Here is a 27,728-nt window from a genome sequence, read left to right as displayed (position 1 = left end):
GGGCGGCAGGTGGGCGCCCCCGGGGGTGGGGGCGTGGCGCGGGGCAGTGGGGGGCGGCAGGTGGGCGCCCCCGGGGGTGGGGGCGTAGCGGGGGGCAGTGGGGGGCGGCAGGTGGGCGCCCCCGGGGGTGGGGGCGTGGCGCGGGGCAGTGGGGGGCGGCAGGTGGACGCTCCGGGGCGGGGCGCCAGAGCAGGGACGCCCGTCCTGGCCCCGGGTGTTCGTGCTGCCCACTCGCACGCCCCTGCAGGGCCGCAGGAGGGCCGCGCCCCGCCTCGGGATGGCGGTTGCCCGCGCGGGCGTCACGGCCCGTGGGCCGGCCCTCGCGCCACAGCGGGTACTGCCGCCGCTCCGTCTGCCCGACCCCCGCGCCCACACATCCGCGTGCAAAAGCTCCCGCGCTCCGAGGATCCGGGGCAGCCGCAGGGTGAGCCGTCGCCCGCCCTCCGGGACCGGGAGCCCGCCCGCCCGCCTGCCTCTGCTCTGCGCCCGCGGCGCCACGCCCCGCGAGGCCGAGGGGCCGGAAGCTCCTCCGGCCACGTGATCGGCGCGGGCCGGCCGGCGAGCGTGCGCACACGGCCAGCTCGGGAGCCGTTTCGCGGGGCGGCGGCCCGGAAGGAGTGACTGCGCAGGCGTCCGCCGGGAGCGCGCGTGCGTGCGGCGCCGGGAGGGGCGTGGCGGGCGTGGCGTCTGCGCAGTGAGCGGCGCGGGGGCGGGGCCAGCCGTCAGCTGACCGAGGCGGCGGCGGCGGCGGCGGCGGCGGCGGCGGCGGCCTCGCGGGGACAGCGGTAGGCGTCGCAGGCTCCGGCGCCGAGGTCCCGGGCACGTCCGCTCCTGGTGGGCGAGGCGGGGCCCGCGAAGCACCATGGCGACCACCGTCAGCACGCAGCGCGGGCCGGTGAGGCTGCGGGCAGGTGGTGGGCGGCGGGCGTGGGCTCCGGAGCCTTCGGGGAGGCCCAGCGACGGGCTCCGGGAGCGGTGGCGGCGGGGCCGGGCCGGGACGGAGGAGGGTCCCCGTGCCCCGGGTGGGAGCCCCGGACAGTCCTCACATGGGGAAGCCCCGCCCAGCTTTTCCTGTACGAGGAGAATCCTGAACCCCAGATGGTCCCTGTGCTTCCTCCAGGCTGAGTAAGGCTCACGAGCCCTGCTGTGTCCCCAGTTAGGGGCCACTGGCCGCCCCGTCAGCTTTTCATTTGCAAGCGAGTGGGCGGGGGCCGAGGACCTGGGCGAGTCCTTCCCAGTTCTCACCGAGCTGTGCGGGTGCGGGAGAGGTGTAGACTGGCTGAGGATGGCCTCGGGGTAGGGGCCTCCCAGCAGCCTCGGCAGCCGGCGAGCGGCAGGGGCAGGGTGTCACAGCAGCTCCTGATGCGCAGCGGGGGAACATTCTGGTCCTTTTGAGCAGGGAAGAAAGGTTCCTCGGATGCGATGCTTTCATGTGCCTTCTCTCAAAGTCCGCCGCCGACCGTGAGCTCCCCGTCACCAGGGCCTCTCACCCGTAGAGCTGGACGTTGGTGAACCTTGTTTGTGCGCGCTAAGGGAGGATCTTTTCACAGAACGCTTTTCCTGAGTTTGAAAGGAAGACCCAGATTTTGTCAGCGTTCCCCTATGGGCACAGGTGCCCTTTCTGAGGCCTTTGAATGGGACCTGACACACACTTCCTGTCGGACTTCAGTGTGGAAACATCCCGGAGCCCGTGGGGGAGAGTTCTGGACTCATCCTCGTGGCTTCCAGCTCTCCCATCTTCACAGAGAATTGCAGCAGGTCCACTGCCAGCAATTTCTCATGTTTATGCAACTGGCTGATCCCAGAAGCAAGGGAACCAGATTAGCAGCTCCTTTATTTGTCCTCCCACACCCCCGCCCAGGAGCAGTGGGCTTCATAATCTGGCAGGACAGCCCCCTCCCTGGCCTCCTGGGAGCTCAGTGCCCTCATGCAGAATCTCACTGGTGGCATGGGCCTGAGTGTAAACACGCACAAAGCTGGGCTCGGTATCTGGGTGAAGGGAGCCTCCGTAGAGCTCAGCTGGTCCTGTTACTGGGGCAGCACTCAGCTCTGTGACAGCATAAAGCTGAAGCTCCTGACACTCGGGAGTGAGGGAGTGCTGCTGGTCTGACTTCCTGAGTGTGGTATGGCTTTATGTGCACATGGTGGTGTGCAGCACCCATATGACAGGAGTGGCTCAGAGGTGCTCTCTGTGACCTGTAAATGTGCAGTGACGTTAGGTCTGGTCCAGAACTGCCGGGTGGCTCTGGGAAGGGGGCATCAGTGTCTGGGGTCTTGGGTGCCAGTGAGGTCATGTGACCTCTTGGCTAGTGTTATGATCACAGTATTTGGGGCAGCGCCATACAATGAACAGGCAAGTGTGGTGCCTGCTGTCAGGATCTCCCAGTGCAGCCCAACAACAGCCCACCAGCATGACCGCACAGGTGAGCTGCATGCTCAGAGCTCTGGGTTTTTTTTTTTTTTTTTCTTTGAAGATTTATTTGAGAGAAAAAGTGTGTGAGAGAATAGTGTAAGCAGGGGAGGAACAGAAGGAGAGGGATAAGCAGACTCTGCCCTGAGCTCAGAGTCCAATGTGGAGCTCAATCCCATGACCCCGGGATCATGACCTGAGCTAAAACCAAGAGTCAGATACTCAACCTACTGAGGCGCCCGGAGCTGTGGGTCTTACCTCAAGAGTTAGATGTGAAGATGGCCTGTCGGGGGCCGTGGTTGAAGTGGGTAAGGTTCTTCTGGGGAGAGACACTTGAAGGAGTGGGTGTCATAGGGCTGGGGCTGGAGCGCAGGCGGGCCTGGAAGGAGAGAGGGCAGGCGGGCTGCTGGAAGGCCAGGGAGGGTCATGTGTGTCATGCCTGTGCCAGTGGCAGGTATGGCCAGGGCACTTTTCCAGATGAATGGCCTGCAGGCAGCAGATGGACTGGGTGCTTGAGTTTTATCTAGTCACTACAGTGACAATGTTTTTAGAAAGCTTTTTGCCTGGCACAAGGCCTCTTCAGTGTCCACTGCTGCTCTCAGAACTAAGCGATCCTTGTAAGGACCGTGTCATAGTTGATCGAGTCTGGTGGACGTTGTCGAGCCGAAGGTGCCCCACATTGACCGTATGCTCCATCCCTGCAGGTGTGGAGGAACATTGGGTGGGGCTCTCCTGGGTATTGGCACTGTGCCAGTGGGCCCCGTCCCTGCGCACACCACGCAGGCCTCCACTGGGGCTCCAGGGAGCCCGGAGCCTGGACTCACTCACATGGGGCGTACTCTGAAGTCTGACCACTGCCTCCCGCTCACCACTGAGGAGTGACAAGCAGCATCCTTGGAGATGTGAAGGAGGGAGGGGAGTCTGCTTGGTAGGGGAGATGGGGTGTTTCCTGTGCCCTTGCCCACAGAGGCCTGAGGGGCTGGGTGGGGAGGGTTGAGGACAGGGCAGTGCTGGCCGCTCCCCTTGGTGGGGCTGAGATGGTTGTTCTTCCCCAAATCACCACTGAGACTCATGCCAGGCCTGTGCTGTCTGTCCCCCTCTAATGTTGCTGGTATTCTTGAGAGGACATCCTTTTCTGTCCAGGGTTCTGTCCACTTCACAGACTGTTCAGAAGCAACTGCTGGGCCACAGGAGAAGTAACTGTGTGGAGGCCCCTGCCTGCCTTGTTCAAGCTTGGGGACTTTGTGAACATGCTGCTTTAAACCACGGCAGTGCCCAATCAGCTCATGGGGACAGCGGTGAAAGCTCAATCAGAGGCAGTGGGGGCCTTTCCAGCCTCCCCCACAGATGCGGGTGGGCTCCAGGGAGTTTAGGCTAATCACAAGCACTCCTCCTCCTCCTGGTGATGCTGATGGGTTAGCGGGTGCGGGCCAAGCGTAAAGCCCTCCTTGTGATGATGCCTTGTCCTTGACCTGAGCTGGTCTGCTGGGCGACGCTTGGGTGACCTGAGGCTGTCCAGGTCCTCGTTAGCCTTATTGATAATGATTGTTTTTGGTAAGTGACGTGTTGACAGTGCTCTTACATATGGATATAAAAAGATCTGTAAATATTCAAATTGATAGTAAACATAAATGGCAAGGCCCTGGTATTGATAATCACTCCTGGATCAGTGACTCTAGGGATTGCAAAGGGTGATACTTGTATTTTATTGTTGTTCTATGTTTGTTAACTGGGACTTTTGGCAAAGATGGCTTTGCAGATAGTCCACCATCTGCTTGTCCTGAAGTGAGTTGTGCAAGAGGTCAGGTAAATGCTCCGCTCTTCCCTGTGAATTTCCAGTACTCAGAGGAAAGACTTGGCTTTCTCTTTAGGCTTGAGCATGGCAGGGTTTCTGTTTTCGAGCATGGTCGTGAGCCCCTGGGGTTCCTGCACACGTACTGCTCGCCGTGGCACATCTACTCGCCCCACAAGGCCCTGCCTGCTAGTATGGGTCCTCCCAGCTGGTGGAGAGCCCGGGCCTCCCTTCCCGCCCCTCCGAGCTGAGTAGGGGTGCAACCAGTGTCAGGACTGCTGTGCACTTCGGTAGTCAGGTCCTTCTGGGGCGTGGTAGCCTCACTGGCTATCCCCTGCTGGTGTGGGAGTACTGGCCATGTGTTTGTTTTTTCATTCTTTGACGTGACATTTTGCACTTTGATGTTTACTATTGGTTTATCGCCAAGTCAGATTTAAGAAGTGTCTCTGTCTTTTCGCCGGAACACGTTACATGGTTGTGTGTAGTCTCATGGACACACATGGTTCCTTCAGACGGTGTCTTCTGTGCTTCTCTTTGCCTCTCTCGGTTTCTGTGGCTCTCCTTGTGTCTCCTTGTGTTTGGGGCGGTTAAATAGTTTCTCAAATTCAGCTTTTCATTCTGTCCTGGCCTGGCAAAGACCCGGATTTCCATCGTCTTGGTGGTTTTGGTAGAGACATGCCCATGCAGCCTCAGCAGGTTGTAAGGTGGGTCACTGTGTTGATGCCCCTCCTGAGGGATACGTGACCTTGAGGTGCCCCTTCCCCACCCCTCACACCTTGTGCTTAGGCATTCCCTGTGACAGCACTCTCTGTCCGTCCTTGTGTCTGTCTTCCCTCTAAATCCTGGAAGCTCTTTTTGCCAGTGTGGCACTATGCTTGATGGTTGTCCCCTCCCACGCAGGAGATCGTCCTGGCGAAGTCAGTGGTGGACACTTCAGTCCCTGCCTGGCTCCGCATCTCCACCGCACTCCCCCACACCCTTGTCATCCCTCTTTGGGTCACCAGTGTGGTTCCTGAGTGACAGCTCCGAGTGGGCCAGCTACGGAGGCTCTGTGCCTTGGTGGCCTTGCGCATAAACCTTTATCATGCATTGTACAAGGACGGACCGAGTCCACGTGTGTGAAGTTCCTGGCCTGGCCTGTAGGAAGTACCTGAACAGATGAACTTTGGGGCCCTAAGAGTTAGTTTTCATTTCTCAAAAAACTCGGCTCTTGGGCAGCCCAGGTAGCTCAGCGGTTTAGCGCCGCCTTCAGCCCAGGTCGTGATCCTGGAGACCCAGGATCGAGTCCCATGTCAGGCTCCCTGCAAGGGGCCTGCTTCTCCCTCTGCCTGTCTCTGCTTCTCTCTCTCCTCTCTGTGTATTCTCATGAATAAAATAAATAAAATCTTAAAAAAAAAAAAAAAAAACGGCTCTTCCTCAACCATCTTTGCCTGCAGCTCTCCGTGTCCCCTACCATTCTGCTTCGATGCCTACAGGATGATGGGAGCTGGGGAGCTAGTTGTGTGGGGCTGCGACCCCCAGGAGTGCAGCTGCATCAGCTGAGGGCAGCAAAGCTGCCAGATACCAGGAAGCCACCTGTGCTCTGGGGACCGCAGGAGGCCATGTGCGAGTGGGGGAGGGTACTGTGAGTAGGGGCACAGTGACAGCTGGTCTCCGTGTTCAGAAGCTCTCCTGGGTGAGTTCTGGGCCCTCTGGAAATGGCCATCCCTGCTCCCAGGCCACAGTCTCCACTCAGACTTCTTCTCCGGGCTCCTCCTCCTCTTTTCTGGGTGTGCTCTCTCCCTTAGGGACCATGAGTTTGGGTCCCCAGCATGACCCTGACTCCTTGCCCCCTCCCAGGCCTCCTTCTCAACTCCAGCTCCAAGTGTTCTGCTGCTCCTTGCTCTCTACTTGGAATGGTCCAGATGTCACAGAGCAGAACTTTACTTTCCTTGGTCCCCTCCACTGCATTCCACCCTGTCCCATTTGGAGGTGGCCCCACACTGCAGGGTGTTCCAGCTAGAATGTCAGGATGGTCCCTTAGGAAGTCCTGCTCTGCCTTCCCAGAGCCTCCCCACTGCCCACACACCACTCCTCTGTGGCCCGACTTGCCCACTTGCTGTCACACCCTGTAGTTAGGCGCCAGACACAACCACATGTGAGGCATGGCACGCCCGGCTCCTCACCTGCCTGGCTCCCTCCCACAGAGTGCCAGAGCCAGTGCCTTGGCCGAGGTACAGTGAACATTCTGTCCGTAGCCAGGCTGAGGCTCATAGCCACTGCTCCGTGCAGTTACCTGGGGGACAGTCCCTTTCTCCTGGGCCAGATGGTGGAACGTGCTGAGCTGTGGCCCTGGGGAATCTAGCAGCAAGTGTGCCTTTGCAGGGCCTTCAGCGTAGGTCCCTGTGATGCCAGGCAGGTTCAGGGCTCCGAGGGCTGGGGCTCCTTGACCTGTGAGCTGTTGGCCTCTCTGTTTCTCTGTGGTAACATTCCTCTGTCCCTTTCAGCTGTGGTTCTAGTGTGAGTGATGCGGACTGAGAGCCGAGTGGTGAGGTGGGGGCCAAGGAGGCATTTGTGTCGGGGTGCCTCTCTGGACCGTGATGGGGGCTCCAGAGCCCCGAGCACCTGTGTTTTCATTGGTGATGCCAGCCCCAGAGGGTGAGGTGGGTTCTCAGATGAGGCAGAGTGAACAGAAGGCCTCACGGTGCCTGGCGGCTTGTACTGGGGCTCTTGCTCTTCATGGCACCATTGCACCCTGTTCTGTATGCACGCACACAACAGTGCGGGGGCGGGGGGGAAGGGAGGAGCAGGGAGCCTGATGTGGGGCTGGATCCTAGGACCCCGAGTTTGTGACCTGGAACCACCCGGGTGCCCCTAGGAGCTTGGTTCTAACCCTGTGTTAGCTGAAGAGTGCTATTTGTACGCAGAGCGCAGGTCGGTGTACAGGATGTGAATTTATCCAGAGTGTCTGTGGTGTAACAGTTCCATGAGCAGCGGCGAAGAGAAATGTGTGACGATGCTCCTTGTGCGGACAGTGACAGGCCCAGAGGGCCCCCTGCCCAGTGTGCAGCTGACAGCCAGTTTTGGACTCAGTGTGTCCATCTTGTAAGCGTGAGCCAGATAACAGTTTAGAATATTCACGATTTATCTATAATCAAGATTAACGATTCTTCTCTGGTCTTTCGGCCAGGATAAAGCATGTATGCTGATTTTACAATTCAGACTTTTCCTCTGTGATAATATGGCAAACGTAAAAATTTTAGGATTAGCTCTGGATTTCTCCTTTACGTCTGTAAGCCAAGTGTTCACCACACACTTTCCCGGCTGGTCTCTGAGGTGGTGGGGTTTGTGTCGGCACCTGGACTCTGTAACATCTGACGCAGACTGGCTTTGTCAGCAGCACTGACTTAAGGTGTGGGAACTGGCGCACTTGGACGAGCTCCTTCGAGTTGCAAGTCTCTGGGGTTGTAGCAGCGGACAGACCTGTCTGGCAGCTCCCGGGGCAGCGGGGTGCTGGTTGCATCACCAAGAGAGTGGTATTTCGTCAGAACTGAAATGCTGTTTCCGTCTTCTTTCTTCTTTTTTTTTTAGTTAAGTTGAAGGTTTTTTTCTAGTAAACTTTGAACTTTAGAGTTATGGAACAGTTATGAACAGTTCAGAGAGCTCCAGTGTGTTTGCACCTTGTGTGCATCCCCAACAGACGTTTGTCATAACTGGAGACCTGGCTTTGCTGCATGACTACTCTCTCCAGGTTTTATCTGGCTGCCGTGTTTGCCTCAGTGTCCCTTCTGTCCTGGAGTTCCACCCCAGGACAGAACCCTACATGGCATGGAGTGGCAGTGGATTCTTAGTGACCTGCACTCTGGGACCATCTCAGACTTTCTCTGTTTTGGGGGACCTTGACCATCTGAGGACTGCCAGTCAGGGATTTTGTAGCTTGTTCCTCAGGTGAGAAGAAGACCCCAGGGCATATTATCCTCCTTGCGCCTTTTCAGGAACCTAGTGTCCCCTAGCCTGTTAGTGCTGGTACTGGCCAGGGGACTCACCTTCTATCCCTTCTGTGTTTTGTTTGCATAGCATAATTAACTTCTGTTGTAAAAATCGTTTCATGTTTACAGTTAAAATCTTATTGAACATTAGATGTTTGATTTTTTTTTTTTTTAAGATTTATTTGAGAGAGCACAAGTGAGTGCAGGGGGAAGTGCAGAGGGAGAGAGAATCCCAAGCAGACTCAGCACTGAGTGAGGGGCCTGATGGCAGGGCTTGATCCCAGGACAAGGGATCAAGGGCACAGACCATTGCCTGCACTCCTCACTCCTCAGAACTGCAGTACGTGGTATGGGGTGGGTAGTTATTTTTCAGAATAAATGAGAATTTGGTCTGTGTGCACTAATCTGCATTTGGTTAACATGAGTCTGTGTCTGCCAGATTACATTCACAGGAACAGGCAAGCTTGCTGCGGCCCCAGCGGAGGTTGGGAGGACTGTGGCCAGTTGGCATGGCAGCATCTGGCCCCGCGTCCACTGGGAAGAGCTCTGGCTGGGAGTGCGGTTCCCGTTTGCCCACAGCAGCTGGTGATGGGTGTGGGTCTGGTAGCCCCCAGGCCAGCCACAGCATCTCAGCCCTCTGGGAGGGCGAGCAGCCTGAGAGGCCCCCAGGGAGGCAGCACACTCCTCACCTGGCAACCCTGCACCTCCTGGGTGCCCCTGCTTTCCCCTCAGGCTGTAATGAGTTCTCAGGGCTCCTGTGGGCCCACCGGGGCTTCCCCACTCCAGACGTGGAGAAGGTGCAAGATGCTCTCCTTGCCAGGCGTGGAGGTCACTCCCATACATCCCAGCCCGAGAGGAAGAAGTGTGCTCTTGCTTTGTAGAGGGAAGCAGCTGGAGCACCAAGCTGATGGGTGCCAAGGAGGGAGTAGCTGGGGACAGACAGCCCCTGGGCCTGGAGACCCAAGTGGGTCTCCACCTGTTTCGGTGCCTGGCTTGGGCGATCTCCAGCCTGAGATGGGGACACGAAGACAGGAACCTAGACCTTTCTAGGGATGTTTGAAATGAAACAGCACAAGGTGCTTGTGGAGAAATGCTTTCCCAGTGGTGCTTGTGAGCTCAACGGGTATGGAACCTTTTGGAATCTTCCCAGATCTGTGTCATCTGGAGGTCCAGAACCACAGCTATAGAGGCCTTAGGATATTTGGCACCTGGATATCTGAAGCAGTCTCTGTTGGCCACTGTCAGTAAATGCACTTTGCCACAACTCCCTATGACTCGTGGGGGTTTTCCTTTCCCTTTGGCATGTCCTGAAAATAACATTCCTTCAAGGCTCTCGGCCAGAGTCTGTGGTGATGTACTCTGGGGCAGTGGAGGAGACCTGGGAGGCTCCTCCCAGGTCTGCGGGGCTGCGTCAGTCCTTACACTGTGGCCCTCCACACCCCAAACCTACCCTGCCTGGGAAAGAGCGGAGGGCAGGCTGTCTGGGCATCAGACACTGCGGGTCCGAGCTCTGCTGGCCTGGGGACACAGCTGCCCTCTCTGCTCATTTGTGTGGGGGAAGCCTTGTCCAGGGCCACTGCCACGTGTGGCAGTCCACTCCCCTTAGCCACTGCCTTTTCCTGGAAGACTGGCTTTTTGGAACCCTGGGGGCCTCTGTGCAGTCCACCCTCCAGTGCGTCTCCACCCCTTCTTTGAGAAGCCAGGCAGCCTTGTGGACAAGGGGTTCAGCAAGAGGCAGGAGGAGGAGGTCTTTGGGGCTTCTTGTTGCTCGTCTTTCCTTTTTGTCTTCTGGGCTGTTGTTTTTGAGCTTGAGCTGTTTCAGGTGGAGGTTTTCGAGTGTGTCAGCATGGTGGGGCGGGGGGAGCTTCCATGTACCTGGAGACCCAACCTTCTGATTTCATCTCACTGCTGGTTTGAACGAGTGCCTTGCAGCTCACAGGCCTGGAGGTCCTGGTGGCAGCAGGAAAAGCAGATGGCGGACATGTAGGCAGGGGGCGTGTGACACCTGAGCGCAGCCCAAGAGACTGTCAGGGAGCCGTTCTGAGCTTGAGAACCTGCTGTCAGTGGGCAGAGCAGAAGCCCGCTTTGCTTTTTTGCATCTATTGAGTGAGAGGGCTCCTTACTGGATGGCAGCGTTGTGGTTCATGGTGCTTGGGCTGGAGACCTTGGCCCTGTGGGCCTCTCCCACCATAGATGCAGTGACTGAGCCCCCCACTAATGCACCTGTGTTCTCCCCGAAGGTGTACGTTGGTGAGCTCCCGCAGGACTTCCTCCGCATCACACCCACGGCCGCGCAGCAGCAGGTGCAGCTGGACGCACAGGCAGCCCAGCAACTGCAGTATGGAGGGGCGGTGGGCACAGTGGGCCGCCTCAGCATCACCGTGGTGCAGGTGGGTGTTGGGCCTCCCCAGGGAAAGGGTGGCCCTGAGTGCTGGTTGCTCTCCGGGCTGTGGCTGCTGGGCCACATTGTCTGTGTGAATAAATGGGTTTTCTCTCTCTCTCTCTCTCTCTCTCTCTTTTTTTTTTTTTTTGAAACATTAGCGTAAAAGATACTGATGAATACGTAGACTTCTACCAGAAATAGCAAAAATAATCAGTGAGGGATGTTTCTGGGTACGTGCTCTGTGCCAGCCTGTGTATGGATGCCCCGCCCGACCCTCCTGGCTGTGGGGGAAGTGGGGGCGTGAGGGGAGGGCCTGGCTGCTGAACAGACCGCTAGGAAAGCCAGAGGCACTGTTAGGATCTAAAGTGGTTTTGGTCACCACAACTTTCCATAAAACCACGAAGGGGAGTCACTGAAGGCAGACGGAGTTGCAGTCAGGCCTCACGAATACTGTGGGTTTTAAGGTGACTGCATCCCAGACACCTGGCCACACTCTCGGGGGTGATAGGGTCACCTCAGATACTCACATGTTCTGAAACTGCCCTCTCATGTGCCCACAGGAGTGGCCACTTTTTACCCTCCACGTGGTCCTCCCAGGCCCTTGTGGCACCAGTCCCAGGGACCCAAAACAGCCCTCTTTTGCCTGCTGGGCCTCTCGGTGTGGCCCTGGCTTCCCACTTCCTTTGATAAGCCTTTCTCCCCCAGTCCGTTGGGGCCCCAACATGCTACTTGGCCTGCCTCCCCTGGCATGTACCTCCCTGGTGGTTCCTGCTGATGGAGCACCCTGCGGTCAGGCCCCTGGCCCCCTCCCTGCCCCCCACCCAGGCCAGCCTCCACTCTGCTCACATGGGAGTGCCTACGCCATGGCCCATAAGGCTTCTTTCTGGATGTCCAGTAGTGTGTCGTCTGCTCCCTGTCTGCGGGATGCGGGTGTTTCCTGTGGTCACAGGAGGGTTGGTTTGATTTGGGTTCATTGGGGTTTTGCTTTTGGGTCTCTGATGGCATGCAGGCATCAGTTTCTCCTGTAGTCTTTGCCCGCATTTTGCTGGGCTGTGTTCTTGTCACTGAGGCTTGAGAGGTCCCTCTGTCGTGGTTGTGGCACTCCCATCACACGTTCTCTCCCTGCACCTGTGCCCTTCCTAGTGGACACGTTCAGGCCTGCTGTTATTGCTACTCCACCCTTAAGCTGTGGTGACACATCGTAACCAGGTTCTGTGGTTTTAGGTTTCACGTTCCAGTGCATCTGCTGATGAATACCCTGGGCTACCTGCCTTCCCTCCCTGTTCATCAGTCCCAAGCTTGCTTTCTCTGTACACTCAGCCTGTCTGGCTGAAGGTTAGGCTCCTCAGGATTCATAAGCCAAGGCATCAGCAGACAGAGAACAGAAAGCAGAGCCAGGCAGTGGCTGGGCCAGTGCCCTGAACTCGTGACCCTGCTGGTCCAGGCCGGCCCTCGAGCCCCGTGTTCTGGGTGGCTCTTGGCTCTGGCTCGGGACAGCCTGCTTGTCACCCTCTTCTGCAGCCTCTTCTAAAGGGAACGCTGGAGACGGAGCTGCCCTACATGGGCCAGAGCCTCTCTCAACTTGAATATGGTGACCTTTGGTACCTGGCGCCAAGGAACATAGTTGCCACATCCTGTTCCCTGGAAATGCCGGGGTTGATGTGTTGAACCCTGGCATGGACAGCTCGGGTGAGCATGCGTCTTTCACTCCAGTGGCACTTCACTCAGTAACATCGGCTGTATGTATCTCAGGCCAAGCTGGCAAAGAATTATGGCATGACCCGCATGGACCCGTACTGCCGACTGCGTCTGGGCTATGCGGTATATGAGACCCCCACCGCCCACAATGGTGCCAAGAATCCTCGCTGGAATAAAGTCATCCAGTGCACAGTGCCCCCAGGCGTGGATTCCTTCTACCTGGAGATCTTTGATGAGGTGAGAGGGCCGCCCACCCGTCACGGGCGCAGCGGGTGCCCTGCCTTCCACCACTGAGGCTGTCTGGGAACTGCAGGTGTGCCCAGAGTAGGTGTGTTATTGCTTTGTGGCAGGTGACCTGGTGTTCTCAGCAGCAGTGTACACAATTCCATACAGATGTCTTCACTAGTTACATTCAGAAACAGCCTCACTGGAGCGGGGGACACAGTCTTGACTGTCCCCCCTTCCCCAAGCCCCAAACAGATCCCCACACCAAAGGCACAGAGGCTGGCTCTTGTGACCAGATGGGCGTACAGTGGGTCAGACCCCACGCTTGGTAGAGTGGGGTTCTTGTGCAAGTTGCCAGCCCCCAAGTGTCCCTGGGAGGGTCAGATAGCTGCAGCATGGCTAGTCCTGGGCTGGTCCTCTGGGCACCTATGGGGCTGCCAGAGAGCCTCTGGGTCTTGGCTAGCAGAATAAGAGGTTGGAGGGCTGGGGATTGGGCAGCAAGGCCTGGAGCTACCCCTCTCCCCCCTTCATGTGGTACCCTCTGCCCACTCTTTCCTTGCAGGTTCCTCCCTCCTACTCCTCTCCCTTTGCTCAGCACAGGGGGGCAGAAGGGAGGACACCTCCTTCCCTCCATTCACACCCACTGGCTTTTGGACTTGCAAGGGATCCTGAGAGGATGGGCAGAGGCCAGACAGTGCATGTCCAGATGCTAAGGCCCTACTGGCCTCACAGGGATGAGGGTGGGGGTCCTATGGGGTCCTCTCTTCCCCAGCTGGTAACCCGTACTCAGCAGAGAGTGGGGGCTGAAGGTTGCATACAGCTGGGGGCCAGACTCGGGGTGGGGGGATCACCCTTTGGAGGAGGTGGCCCAGGGGGAGGGCAGGGCTGGGGGTGGGGCTGCGGGGCAGTTAAGAGGGACCTCAGGGTGGTAGCAGCACGTGTATCCCCTTGTGTCTCCCTCAGCGGGCCTTCTCCATGGATGATCGCATTGCCTGGACCCACGTCACCATTCCCGAGTCCCTGAAACAGGGCAAGGTAGAGGACGAGTGGTACAGCCTGAGTGGCCGGCAGGGTGATGACAAGGAGGGCATGATCAACCTGGTCATGTCCTACACGGTAAGGGTTGGGGCCGGAGGGCAGGCACAGGGCAGCCTCAGCTCAGCGCAGCCATTTGTCCCTGAGGGACTGGGACCTTAGCCCACGGGCGTCGGGCAATCTAGTGGGAGGAGCAGCATGGTGTGGGGGTCTATTCCTCGGTGTACAGGCTTCCTCATGGCCAGAGCAGGTCCTCCATGTAGTGGGGAGAGGTCTCAGGACCACGCAGAGTGTAAGGGAGCAGCCGCTGGCCCGTAGGTCCCCTGCCTTGTGCGGCTCCATGTCCGTGGCCCACTGCTCTTGGGGCAGGTGGGGTCTGGGACCTTTGTGTCACCGAGGTGGTGGTGGTGTCCCTGTTTTAACTCTGCCTCAAGGAGGTTCCCAGCCTGACTGTTGGAAAGCAAGTCCCAGCATCCGTGTGACTTTACTCATAAACGTTTCATTATACAGCAAATGCTTTCACAGGAGCACATAATTCCAACTGCAATAACTGAGCCAATAGTGTGTTAGAGGCTGTCAAGAAAGTGCTTTCAGGTCCTGAAAGTGCTCGTTTTCTTCCTGGGGAACGTTCCCGTCTGACCCTATGTCGGGTGGCTGTGGCTCACCTGGGCCTTCCTCCAGGACGGTGTCAGGATGTCCGTTTCGGTGTATGCTGTGCACTCCTATGACCCCGTGATAATATTTGGTGTATTCCAGTCGCTGCCAGCCACCGTGATGATGCCGCCTCAGCCTGTGGTCCTGATGCCCACCGTGTACCAGCAAGGCGTAGGCTACGTGCCCATCACAGGTATGTGCCACTCCCCATCCCCAGCACTGTCCTCAGGGGCTTGGAGTGCCGTGCGGAGGCTTAGTCAGGTCTGGATGTGACTCATGAGGACCTTTCCAAACGCAAGGGGTCTGGTCTGAGGCTTGAGTTTTTTATGTGTCTGTGGGATATAGAATTTTTTTTCCCCAGACTGTTGGCAAGTTGAACTTTTATGGAGGTGTAGAAGTGTAATCTCGGAACATGTCAGTGTGTGAGTTCCTGTCTCGAAAGATCCTGCACTATGGGGCGAAGTGAGCTGTGAGCCCTGATGTTCCCGTTGTTGTGTTTATTCGTCTTTGTAAAGTAACACTTTGTGGCAGCCTAGTAAAATCCAGTTGGATTGCTTTCATGCTTTTGAATTTTCAAATATTAACACCAGCCATTGGTTCGCTTCTGCTCTGGCTGTGATGGTAACTGGATTCCACTGTTCTCTGCTGCAAACAGCCATAAAACTGGGCATAACAGATGAAGCAGCAGCTTGTTCGGGCTCAGCAAGCAGGCCTTGCAGGACTGTGATCCCCGAGAGAAGGGAGGCAGCAGAGCCCTGAGTTACCGCGCTCTCTGCCAGAGGCGGTGTCGTATAGGGAGCTGGGTCACAGCATGGTGCTGTGGTCGCATCGTACCGAAGGGGCTGGACTGGGGCAGGACACTGGCGCGCGGGGCTGGGGTGGCATGGGGCGCCCTGGTGTTTCCGCCCACCCAGAGAAGAGAGGTCTCGTCATTGTGCAGTTGTGGCTGGTGCGGGACCGGGGTGTTGCCTCAGGCTTACTTTTACCCTGACGGAGCCTAAACACAGCCCAGCAAGGACGGGCGCAGAGCTGGGAGGCTGCATCTGCCTCTGAGGTGTTCACACCAGTTCCAGACTTTTGGGGAGAACTGCGGGGAAGTGTAAGCCCTGGTTGGGTCAGAACCAGCTGATGGGAAGTGGCCTTGGTGATCAAAGAGCTGTGGAACAGCCAGGACGAGTTTCTAGAGAATGTCTTACCAAGTGAGAAGAGGGAGTCTCTGTAGAGATGCAGAAACTCTTCAGAAAGCCAAGGGGACATTCGTGCCCCAGGAGAGCACCACGAGTGGGGAGAGCAGCTCGTGCTGCTGGAGCAGCTGTGGCTGGCCTCGGGGGTCTCTGCTCTGTGCTGACGTCTGCCCGAGGATCTCGTCCTTCCTTGCCCCTTCGCTGCAGCGGTTTCAGGCTCTGTGTGACATTGTCTCACTCCCATGTTAAAGGTTTGAGGAGGAACAGGTGCCTTCGGGAGCTCTCCAAAGGTAGTGAGTGTCTTGGGGCAGCTGGAACAAAGGCCCATGGAGGCACCTCTGCTTCACACAGCAGAAATCTCTGCTCTCCATTCTGGAGGCCAAAGTCTAAACTCAGGCTGTGGGCGGGGCCCTTCCAGACCCTTCCTGCTGCAGCCTCCGCCCCATGACCACATGGCCCCCTCCTGGGTGTCTGTGCCAGCATCTGAGGTGCCCGTCTAATCAAGACTTTGCTCAGGACAACCTGGCTCTCACCCACCTTCCAGATAAGGTCTCACTCACATGTGCCCAGGCTGGCGCCTCACATATCTTTCTGAGGGGCACATTTGAGCTACAGGGTCAGCAGCATGAGGACGTGTTTGGTTAACGGAAAGTCCATGTTCTCAGGAGACGAGATGTGTTTTTCTGGTTCCTTAGTTTTCTTTGTGAGTCTTTGAGGTTTGTCTTAAGAGGTTTATTCTGGGAAAGGCCAGACTTCTGTATAAATGGAGACTTTGAACTTCTCTTTTGATGCACGTTTGTAAGCTTTGGAATAGTCAGCTACTCGCAGGAAGTGACCAAGGAGAGGAAGGAGCTTTTGCCTGGATCTCTTGAGGCCAAGCTGCCCACTGGCTTCTGTGTGTTTCCTACAGACAGGAACTTGTGCCAGCTGCCTGTGTTTGTTTGAAGTTTGTGCTGCTTCAGAATCTTCTTTGGTGTGAATAACTTATTTCCATGATCTTGTCAAGGTGTGTGTGCATGTATGTGTGTGCACAGAGGTCTACGTCATTGGTATGCATGTGTGCGTGGCACATGTGTGCACGTGTGATCTACAGCGTTGGTGTGCATGTGCGTGGCATGCATGTGCACACGTGTGATGTGAGGTGTGTGTATACATGTGTGTACATGTGTGATCTACAGCATTGGTGTGTACGCGTGTGTGGCACCTGTGTGCACATGTGTGATATGAGGGGTGTATGCATGCATCTGTGGACCGTAGGAGGGGTGCTGTCTGCAGCTGCTGCCCCCCTAACAGGTGGGGGTCCCACGGGAGAGATAACCCTGGGGTGGGTTGAGAGCCTCCCCCCAGTTCTCTCGCACTGTGGGATCTGTGCACTGAAGCAGTTCCCAGGAGGGGAGGGGGCCATGGAGCCAGTGTGTGAAGGACGGCAGTGCCCACCAGATGCTGACAGTGCCGCCCAGTGTGGGAAAGCCCTCATGCTGCTGTCCTGCCCCATGTTCCCACCCATTCTGCAGATAGTTGACTGGAAAGTTGGGCTCTCAGCACCTCACCACCTTGACCCGGAATGGAACGTGCTCCTGGGTGTGTGCCTCGCTCTCGGGCTTCACGTGCTTGTTGGCATCAGAGGGATCCACCTGGTGCCCTGCCTGTACCATAGTTGCCACCTGATGTCTAGCTTCTGTTCCCTGTGCCATTCTGTTCTCTGACAGAATTGCTTTGTGGTCTTGGGTCCGTGAAAATTGGCATCTGGTATGGTATCATCCGGAACTTTGAAGGGACCACAGCGCAAGCAGCCTGTCCTAGCTCTGAGTGCGTGGTGTACACCTGCTGGGGAGGAAGACTGTAGGAAATGGGGATGTGCGTGGAGACTGTGGGCCAGGGGCACACGTCTTTGCTCCAAAGACGAGCTTGGCGTGGGTGCCAGTCCCATCATGTGTTCCCTAAACCGCGTCTTGTGGTTGCAGGTGTGCCTGCAGTGTGCAGCCCCGGTGTGGTGCCCGTGGCCCTGCCCCCAGCCGCCGTGAGCACCCAGCCCCGCTGCAGTGAGGAGGATCTCAAAGCCATCCAGGACATGTTCCCCAACATGGACCGGGAGGTGATCCGCTCCGTGCTGGAAGCCCAGAGAGGGGACAGGGACGCAGCCATCAACTCCCTGCTCCAGATGGGTGAAGAGTCCTAGACCCCTGGCTGCCACATCACCTCGGCCCTCCCGACTTGCTGGCCCGGCCCCCTCCCCCCCATTCCCGTGAAGGAGCCCCGTGTAGCCTTTTCTTGGACGTCTGTAGTCCCAGTCCTCACCCTCATTTGGGATGCATGTGGGTTGTCGCTTCCTGACCGTGGAGCGCCACCATCACTCGGGTGTGGGTGTGAGTGGCTCTCCTCCTGGCTTCCCTGGGAGAAGAGCGGGCACGTGGGCCACGTCCCGTGTACGCACACTTGCCTGCCTGCTGCTTGGAGACGTGTGTTCGAGTGCCGTGTGCTTCTCCGCCGCACGCTGTCCCAAGAACGCTTTCTATGAGCAGCCTGCCTCTGCCAGCGCTTTAGAAAGTGTTGCGCATCCTCCAGGTTTGATTAATGGCATGCAGTTATTTTACTTAACCGGAGTAATCTATTCTTTCAGGCACGTAGAGCATTTAACACCTAATTTGGGGTTATTTTTACGGCTCTCAAACTTAAATTCATGTTTTTCTGTTGACGCTCCTTGTTTGCAGTCCTGGGCTGCTCATCGGTATCCCGGGCGGGCTGACCTCTGTGTCAGCATGGCTGCAGAATGCACCGGATCCAGGGTGGGCCGAGCCTGGCAGCCCACCTGCCCCCCCGTGGGCTCTGGAGCAGGGCCATCCCAGGCCCCAGGGACCCCATTATGCCTTTTCCTGCTGTGTCTCATTCCAACTTTGTGGGGTGTTACTCGAGGGCTTGCTGCTCCTCTTTCTGACCAGCTCTTGGAACAGAACCTAAAGAGTGGGTGTAAGAGGTGGTAGGTCCAGTGCTTTGTATCTGTTTATTAAAGGGTACTTAGGAACCGTTGGCTACTACTGATGTTAATTTAACTAAACGTACCAGTCCTGGGAATTCACTGTGGATGAAAGAAGTAATGATCTGGTGAACGTTTCAGTTTTCCCAGGAGATAGGTGTGTGTGCTGTGCCGTGGGCTGCGTGGCGGCCATGGCCACAGGACTGGGACAGGTGGGGGGACACCTCATAAAAATCAGCAACATAAGAGGTTTGTCAAGTGCTGCTTCCAGCCCGCACATGGGCATCACACACTTGCCTTTGGAGAGGGAGTCTTAGCGCCATTGGCACCATTGGCCCCACTGGTGTGACTCTGCGAGGGGTCAGCATGAGGGCTGGACTCCCATTTCGCTCCCCACCCCGCTGCACACGGGGGTTGCCTGTTGGTCGGAGGATGCTGTTGCTGCTGCTGCTGCCGCTGCTGCCGCCGCCGCCGCCACCAGCAAATGTGTATTAGGAGCCTGAAGGAACGTGTGCCTGCTGCAGTGACCACACCAGGCCAGGGTTCTCAGTGAAGACTTGCTGCCAGTCAGTGGTTCCCACCACTTGCTTGGACATGTGAGCCCTGCTCGTGGAGCATGGGTTCCCATTTCAGACAGTTGGGGCCCACGATGCACATTTCTCCCCAAATGGGTGAAAGCATTGGGTGGGCCTGCAGCTCTGCCCTTTGGGGACGACCTTCACGGACGACACCACAGGACTCCAGATCCAGGGGCCCAGTCCCATCGCTGGGACATCTGGCGTGCCGTGGAATTGCTCCTTGGGACAGGCATTGGGCCTCAGTGGGCAGGACAGACTCTGAACCTGTCACTTGGGCTCCCCTTCCTTGTGAACACTGCCTGTGACCTCAGCCCACAGTCTGCAAGGTCTTCCCTGGTTGCATCAGGCCCTCCTTTCTTGTTCACGTCCTGCTTCTGGGTTCGTGGCCTGTGGCAGCCTGCCATTCTGGGGGAGGGGGGCCGCACCGCAGGTCCTCCGAGGCAGGCACAGGACGGGCTGATGACACAGCTGCAGCATGGCCACGATGGACGCCGTGCACCAGGGCGGCTGCTGGTGTTGGGGGACCTGTGCCGCGTGGCCCTGTACATGGCCAGGTGGCTAACCCTGGGACCCCGGGGGGCTGGCTGCTGGTGTTTCCTCCAGATGCAGCCCCCCCTTCCCCCGCTGACAGCGAGGACAGAGCATAGGCTTATGCCCTCAGTGTGTGCCGGGGATTCCTCCCATGTCCGGCATCCCTGAAGGTACCCCTCCCCTTACCGACAACCGTCTGGTGGCAGCTCTGTGCCCTGGTGGGAATGATTCTCAGAGCTCTGTGTTTCTGATGCTTCGGTCGGGGTCCAGCGTCCAGATTGATCTTTGATTGTAAAGTATATTTTTGCTTTTCAGCCTTCTAATTTAATACATGATATCTATAAAAGTAGAAGATTAAACTTCTCCAATGAAACTTCACCATTTTTGTTCCCGAGTGGTTTTTACTTTAGCTTGGAATACATTCACTAGCAAATAAACCGCATGTACTGTTGTGTGAGTGAAGGTGAAACATAGTGGCTGTATTGAGAACATTAACCTGAAATATTTGTACCAAGTGTGAAGTTTTGTTTTTTTGACTAAAATGTTGGGGAGAAGGCCTAGGGTTGCGGATGTGACTTCTTTGTCAGCAGGTTGGCAGCACTTGTTGGGCTGTTTGGGAGCGGTTCGGGAGGGCAGGCACCAGATGGAGCCATCCCCCAGGGTGCAGCACGCTCCACTGTGCACTAGACCCCCACTACACACACTGGCCCAAGGGGGTGGGGAGGAGTGTCGTGTCCCAGAGCCAGCAGGGGCGGGCAGTCGGCCTGCAGGGAGGTAGCTGCCCCCACCCTGTCCCCAAGGTGGTTCTGCAGAGAGTGCTTCCTCCACATGCTTGCTCTCAGTTACTGTCACCATAAATGTCTTTTGCCCAAAGCAGTGGAGGAAAATGCGTGTGCTTGCGCCCAGTGTGATGTGAGGAAACAAGGAGCACCTCTGCTCTGAAGCTCCGTACAAAGTGCCCAGAATGTGGGGGAGGCTGAGCACTGTGGGCAGAGCTGAGCTCTGAGAAAGGGGTTCCCTAGATGGGTGTGGGGGCTGCATGGGGTGGGGGTCCATCTGTCTACTCACATTTCCCAAATGTGCACACAGCAGGCGCCCAGTCGTGTTTGGAGGTGCTAAGGTCCTGGTGTCTGTGCATAAGCCGACTTGGTTCTAACAGCCTTGGGTCTGGCTCCTGACGAGGGGCCAACAGCCAGCTCGCTGCAAGAGTGAGCTGGAAGGAAAGCACCCACAGCAGAAGAAGGTGGCAGGACATTGCCATCATGGGATGGTGGAAGCAAAAGCACATTCTTTCTGGAGGAACGTAGCATACAGATTAAGGAAAGGCCTTACCAGTGCCAAGCAAGTCCCCTTGCATCTCTGGACAGTTTCTACCCCCACCCAAGATTAACTGTCACCCTGACAGTTATTTGCATAATCGTGATACTAAAGCTTGAGAAAGAAATTACAAGAAAGAAAAAAAGCAACTAGAAGCCAGTCTCATGAAAATAGATGCAGACTCCTTAACAAATATTAGCAGATTGAATCCAGCCATGTAGCCTTTTTTTTTTTTTTTTTTTTTTTATAGCCAATAATACATCTGGAAGCTTGGCATCTCTTGGAACTATTCTCCCATTATAAATAAAACTTGAAAACTTTGGAAAAAAAAAAAAAAAGCTCAACATTTGAGGCTGGAGTGCACGCGGCGCCGTGTGTGCTTGGGGCAGATGGTCCACGCGAGCAGGGAGCATCCCCAGAACTAGACGTCTACTTGGGCCACGGGCTCAGACTCCATTGCGCACCGCAAGGACACTTAAAATTTGAAAACAGGACAAAACACACAGTGCGAGCAGAGAATGAGAGGCTGCTAAAAATACCCACATGGAGATGGCACAGAACCCGACGTCCACTGGAAGTGAAGATGGCCGCTGGAGTTGGCGCCTAAACAGATTGGTGGCAGATGACAGTGCCCAGGAGGCCGAGGCTCCACGGAGTGAAGGACGGGGTTGGGGGGACACTGGACAGGGTTCCAGGAGTCACAGCCCCACAGGTGAGGCACACATCTGTACCAACTGGGAAACACGAGTGTGTGATGCAGGGTTTACGAATTCACTGGGGACAGTGGGGATGTGGACGGCTGGTGGACAAGGTGGAGGGCATGAGACGCCGGCTCGCTCCTTGTGAGTCATGCTGCCTATTAATTACCATGAGCCCAGCAGCCCTTGGTCCTGGCCGGAGTGTGTGCTACGTGGCCTGGGGTCAGGGCAGGTGGGCTAGATGCGGTGTCCTTACAGGTGGCCCTGCACCCAGTTTGGATAGGCGATTTGGCCAAGGGTTTGGGGCTCCCCACCTCACCACGCTAGTGGTCAGTGAACAGTGAAGGGATCACTGTTGGGTTCTGCTGGCAGTAAGCCTGTCCACCTCCGTCGTGCCTTCCAGGCTTCCAGGGGACATGACAGCGGTTAAACGTCCATGGCCCTAGAGCCCCCGACTTTATTATTTACTTCTTTAAAAGGATTTATTTGGGAGAGTGAGCGTGCATGCACATGTGTGAGCAAGGGAGGGGCAGAGGGAGAAGCCCAACATGGGGCTCCATCCTCCATCCCAGGACCTTAAGATTGTGACTTGAGCCGAAATTAGGAGTCAGACACTCAACCCACCGAGCCATCCAGGTGCCCCCAAAAGCCTCAATTGTAATGGGCCCTGGTGGTGCATCTGCTCCTGGGACAACTCCGGGAAGGGCTGGAGTCACCACTCTTTGTAGCTGGTGCGCCGTTTCAGGGCCATCCGTAGGGAGCCCAGCCTCTTCTCCAGCTGGCAGCTCAGGTCTGGGCGCAGGGGGCAAGTGCTGGCCTGCCCCCAGCCCCGTGCTCCCTGTTGCTGTTCCATGCCAGCGTGCATCCTCCCCGTGGCCTCTGCAGCTTGCCCCGAGAACCCCGGTGCTTCAAGCCTGTCCCTGCAGGTTCCTGCCACCGTTGCCTCTGTGCACTGGGTAGGGTGGGAGGAGGGTAGGGGCGGGGGTGGTTCTGTTATGGTGTCTGCGACTCTGAGGTCTCAGGACAGATGTCCTCCTCACCTGTGCTGCCCTGGGAGCACAGGCTGAGCCTTCGGGGCCCTCAGCAACCACAAGGGTATGTCAGGCGGGCTCCAAACTCCCAAGAGCCCAGCCAGGGCCTGGCAGCCCCAGAACTTGTCCTCACAGCTATTCGGATGTCAGGGCTCAGGGTTCCAGTGGGAGAAGGCACAGCTGGAGGAACGACCAGGAGAGGGTGTTTGGGACAGGAGTGGGCATGCGTGTGCTGAGGCAGGAGCTTGGGGAGTCCTGCTCTCACCTCTGCATGCTCTCCTGCATCTGTCCTCACACCTGCTCAGACTGGGTCACATCTGTCCTGTGCTCAGAATGTCCAGCAGTCCCTGCGAGAACCTCCAGACTCCTCTCCCCTACCCAGCTCTGGCTGCTGCTGGCAATTCCCACCCCAGGGCCTTTGCATAGATGCTGGTCTCCCTCTAGCCTCTCCTAAATGTCCCCTCGGGAGCTTCCCTGGCCACGCTGGCAACTCACTGCTCCTTTCCATGCCTCCTAGCCCCTAGATGACATGGTGTCATCTATCATCTCACATCCTTGTGCAGAAGCTGCCTTCCTGGGAACTCTGGAGAGCGGGGTCTGCTGCTCCTCTTTCCTGTTCCCACACAGCAGGTGCCTGGTCAGCACGCAGACAAAGGGAGGAAGAGCTTGGGTCCTAGCCTCATGCCTGCTGTGCCTTGCAGTAACTGGGATCCCCACCAGCTGCCCCGGTACGTGAGTGCATGGGGTGCTCAGTGTGTGAGTGTGCACAGACCCCATCCTGGGCCCCTTCCCTGGTGCTGATAGGGCTGTTATCGTGACCTCTTTGGTCTTTGCTTCTGAAAATAATCCCCAAACACCTTTTGAACTTTGGGTTTCTGAGGATCAAAAGCCATGGCCAGGGTTTACCTGAGGCTGAAGCTTGCAGGTAGGGAGACATGCGAGGACCACTAGCTTAGCGTGGTCCTCTGTCTTCCTCTTGATGTGTGGTGCTGGTTTGCAGGCTTTCCTGTAGACGTTGGTGCTCATGTGGGCAGAGTAAACACCATGACATAGAATGAACCACAGAGCATGTGGCACTCATGCCCTGGCCAACAGGATGTGAGGGCATTGAGGGCAGTGTTGGGCCTGGGCCCTGGGCTGAGTGGGGCTCTGCCCACCAAAGATGGACCACCTCTTGGCCTTTGGGTGGCCCCCCTGAGCTGATGGGATGGGAGCTCTGCCTCTAGAGCTGCTCACCACGAAAACTCCGTGCTCCATGCTTCCATAATCCCCCACCGCAGGCCCCAGGCTCCAGACAGGCCAGGCCATCATGGAACATGTATGGCTTCCATCCATGGAGGGAGCAGCTTGCAGGGGAGAATGAGATGTGATCCCCAGGTCACTCAGACTCCGAGGAAGGTCACTGACAAGGGGGTCATTCAGCTCTCGGTACCAGCACCCTGGGTAGGATGAGGCTTGGGACGAGTTGTCAAGTGAAGCACATACCAGCATATGTGCTTCTAGAGACACTGCAACCTGCCTCTGTGCCCTTTGTGAGTCACATGGGAAGCCCTCAGTGTTTATCTTGGCTTTCAGCCCCTGCCTCTGATGAGCCTGGCAGGAGAGTTGAGTTCACCCTGCAGTCATGTGCAGGCTGCAGCAATACCACAGAAGCCCACTTGGGATCCAGGTGGGACCACAGTGCTAGGCAAAGTGGTGATGGCACCAGGGGATGTCTGATGGATCAGGGATGCCCCAGGCCTAGCAGGGAGACACAATAGTCCCCGCATTCAGGGCTGGACCAGGGGACTGGCAGTGGGGCTTGGAGCGAGATGAGAGCAGCACCCATTAGTCACAGGACCTCAATGGACACAGCCGACCTGTGGGTTCAGCAGATGGTCCATCTCTCAGGCCTTAGTGACTCAGGTTATGGAGACATTCTTCTTTTTGGCCCCTTAGGGGGAAGTGGGACAAGGTGCAATGCAACTTGCCCAGGGGGACACTTGGCTTGGGAATGACCGTGAGGAGGAAGTGTCCTCCTCCTGCCTGGCAGAGCAGACCTTCCTTTCAGTAGGGACACAGTGTTGGTGCTGGCAGAGTCGTGATGCATCTCCCAGGAGAGCCCGTCAGGGAGTCATCTGGGAGCCGGGGATATCCTGTCTGGCACTGTCATCCTCACTGAGCAGACCCAGGCCTTTAGGGGGGCATCCCTGGTGGCTCATGGGCAGGCCCTTAGATGAGGTCAACATGGTGGCCTCTTTGAGAAGAGGACAGACTGTAGTCCTTGAGAGGGACCACCTTCTGGGAATACAGCAAGTTGGGTTTATTGGGAATTTCCCCATTGAAAACAGCCCCCAAATGCTAATAACATGTTTAAAAATTCTTTCTGAAATTTCTGAAAATACAACAAAAGGGGGAACTTAGGGAGATGCTTCCAGCAAGTCTGGGCATTTCAGGCAGCACCATGGGTTGGAGGGTGGAGGGTGGAGGGGGGCCACCATAAATGGAGTAGTGTACAGTGTTCATGGATCGAAATACTATGTGCAGATGTTGGTGTCTCACAGTCATTTACCTCAGTATGATTTCCTTCCCCACAAGTCTTGCTTTTTGTTGTTTATGAGACTTGGGAAGTTGATTCTAAGTATATGGAAGTCCCGAAGGCTAAGAAGAGCTGAGACATTCTTGTAAAAGAAACAGAAAGCGGGAAGACTCGCTCAGGTAGAAACCATGACTGTAAGGACTATTGTCTGTGTTAAGATGGCAGATGGAGAGCCGGGTGGAACAGAACAGAGACCAGAGTGCAGGGTGGCAGTGGTGCAGTGAGGCACACACAGCCCCTCGGTGCATAGTGCTGGGGCAGGCAGCCAGACATGAGATGAGTGGGATGAGGCCCCTGCTCAGTGCCACTTCCAAACATCAATTCTGGGTGGACTCAAAATGTACAGGCAGGAAGATTATGAGAAGATGGCAGAGTAGGAAGCCTCTGCAGGGGAGAACCTGTCTCCCCACCTGGACAACAACTACACAGACAGAATCAGTCTGATATAACTGTTTTGAACTCTGGAGTCTGTTAAAGGCATGCAACCTTCAGGGGAATGCTTGGAGAGTAAGTGGCAGTCTCTTTTGGTCAGTGTTACCTCCTGGCACAGCGGCAACTACCCACCTGACCCCCAGCCCCAGGTAGGCAGTCATGCAAAAGTTCCTGGAGCAGCCTGCACACAACTTGTGGGAGCCAGGCTGGGCAAAAAGGGCCCTGCCCTCTAAATTCTGGGGATCTGTGCTCTGATCACAAGGGTGCAAACAGCTAGGAAACCATGTTGCACCCCACCCCTGTTGTTACACGCCTCTTCCCCTTAAGCTGAAGTGAGTTCCAGAGGATTTAAAGGGCTAACACCCTTCTTTGCCTTCATTTTTCTCTTTTTCCCTTTTTGGGAGCCAGACATTAAAAAGTAAGCTGTTCAAAAACAACTGCAAATACAGGGAAAATTAGAACATGATCTTGGATGCCCAGGAAAAGGCTCAGAAAAGACCTGAGCAGACATTACATTTACAGGTCAGGTTGATCCTTGACAGAGACAACATACAGCAATAATAAAAAAAGTAAAATAAAATAAAAGCAAAAAAACCCCAGCCAATCCTGGGGCAGGGGGAGAATCTGATTTCCAGAGTTACCGCATTATTCAATTCAAATGTCCAGTGTTCAATAAGAAAATCACAAGGCATTCAAAGAAACCAGAAAGTATGGTTTATAAAAAGGAAAAAAAAATCAATGAAACTCTCTCTGAAAAAAACCTGATGACAGATACACTAGACAAAGACTTTAAAACAACTAAAGGAAGTTGTGGAGGAAATCAAGAAAACCATGTATGACAAAAGAAAAATACCAATAAACAGACCTAAAAAGACATTCTAGAGCTAAAAAGTATCATAACTGAAATGAAAAATTCACTAGAGGGATTCTAAGACAGAACTGTGCAGACAAAAGAAATTGAACTTGAAGATAGGACAGGGGGAATTATCAAGTCCAAAGAAGACAAAAAAGATGGAAGAAAACTGAGCTGAAAGGCCCTGTTGGGGCAGCCCTGGTGGCCCAGCGGTTTAGCACCGCCTTCAGCCCGGGGTGTGATCCTGGAGACCCGGGGTCGAGTCCCGCGTTGGGCTCCCAGCATGGAGCCTGCTTCTCCCTCTGCCTGTGTCTCTACCTCTCTCTCTCTCTCTGTGTGTGTGTGTGTGTGTGTCTGTCATGAATAAATAAATAAAATCTTAAAAAAAAAGGCCCTGTCGGACACCAGCAAGTCGACCAATATACACATTGTGGAAGTCTCAGAAGGCAAAGGGAGGGGAAGTAAAGAGAATACTTGAAGAAATGATGCCTGGAAACTTCCCCCAAATTGAGGAAAGACATGACTCTAAACATCCAGGAAGTTCAACAAACACCAAGGAATATGAACTTAAAAAGATCCACACCAAGAAACATTGTAATGAAACTTCCAGACCCAAAGACAAAGAATTATAAAGCAGCAAGAGGGAAGGGAATCCTCACATACAAGGAATCCTTAATAAATTGTCAACAGATTTTTCATGAAAAGACTTTGGAGGCCAGAAGGCAGTGGATCGATACATTCAAATACTAAAAGAAAAAACCTGTCAACCAAGAATCCTCTATCCAAGGATACTCTCCTTCAAGAGTAGGAGATAAACTAAGACATTGCCAGATAAACAAAAGAGGGAATTTGTGACCACTAGACCTATGCTGCAAGAAATACTCAAGTGAGTTCTGTAAACCGAAATAAAAAGATATTAGTAACTTTAAAGTATATGGAGAAATAAAGATCTCAATAAAGGTAAATACATGGCTAATTATAAAAAATAATATTGTGACAGTGGTTTGTAACTGCACTTTTTGTTCCTACATGATTTAAGAGGCTAATACTTCTAAAGAAAAAAATCAGTGTAAAATCTAGTATTACTGTAACTTTAATTTGTGACTTCAAATCTTGTTTTCAATATAATTGAAGAAACATGCATTTTAAGAGTTACTTATGTTTGGGGGCACATGACGTATAAAGATGTAGTTTTGTGATATCAACAACCAAAAGAAGGCGGAGATGAAGCTGCAAAGGAACAGAGTGTATGTTACTGGAGTTGAAGCTGGTCTAAATGCAAATTGGAGTGTTAAAACTTTAGGATGTTAAATGTCATCCCCATGGTTACCATAAAGGAAACACCTATAGAATGTACACAAAAGGAACTGAGAAGGGAGTCTATATA

At 55.4% G+C, this 27,728-nt stretch overlaps 1 protein-coding gene across 2 annotated transcripts; it reads left to right on the top strand.

Moving 5' to 3' along the window:
- The first annotated feature begins 720 nt into the window (after positions 1-720).
- Positions 721-19,810, top strand: LOC121471725 (toll interacting protein). 2 transcript variants are annotated; one of them, XM_041722487.1, is made up of 6 exons: positions 724-895; positions 10,411-10,560; positions 12,306-12,488; positions 13,440-13,592; positions 14,268-14,358; positions 17,314-19,810. In XM_041722487.1, the coding sequence occupies exons 1-6, from the start codon at positions 863-865 to the stop codon at positions 17,526-17,528; spliced, it is 825 nt and encodes a 274-aa protein (XP_041578421.1). In that variant the 5' UTR covers positions 724-862; the 3' UTR covers positions 17,529-19,810. The 2 variants fall into 2 exon arrangements, with proteins under 2 accessions (XP_041578422.1, XP_041578421.1); XM_041722488.1 differs by lacking the exons at positions 12,306-12,488; positions 13,440-13,592; positions 14,268-14,358 and having other exon boundaries at positions 721-895; positions 17,314-17,516.
- The last annotated feature ends 7,918 nt before the right edge of the window (positions 19,811-27,728 follow it).

This window comes from Vulpes lagopus, chromosome 11, assembly GCF_018345385.1.
Source record: "Vulpes lagopus strain Blue_001 chromosome 11, ASM1834538v1, whole genome shotgun sequence".
Classification (NCBI taxonomy): Eukaryota; Metazoa; Chordata; class Mammalia; order Carnivora; family Canidae; genus Vulpes; species Vulpes lagopus.
The sequence above is the reverse complement of the archived record's forward strand: the minus strand, read 5'-3'. Positions and strand labels throughout refer to the sequence as shown.

Coding starts and splice junctions, on each gene's coding strand:
- LOC121471725 (XM_041722487.1), top strand. CDS start 863: ATGGCGACCACCGTCAGCACGCAGCGCGGGCCG. Junction 896..10,410: donor TCAGCACGCAGCGCGGGCCG/GTGAGGCTGCGG, acceptor TTCTCCCCGAAG/GTGTACGTTGGTGAGCTCCC. Junction 10,561..12,305: donor TCAGCATCACCGTGGTGCAG/GTGGGTGTTGGG, acceptor TATGTATCTCAG/GCCAAGCTGGCAAAGAATTA.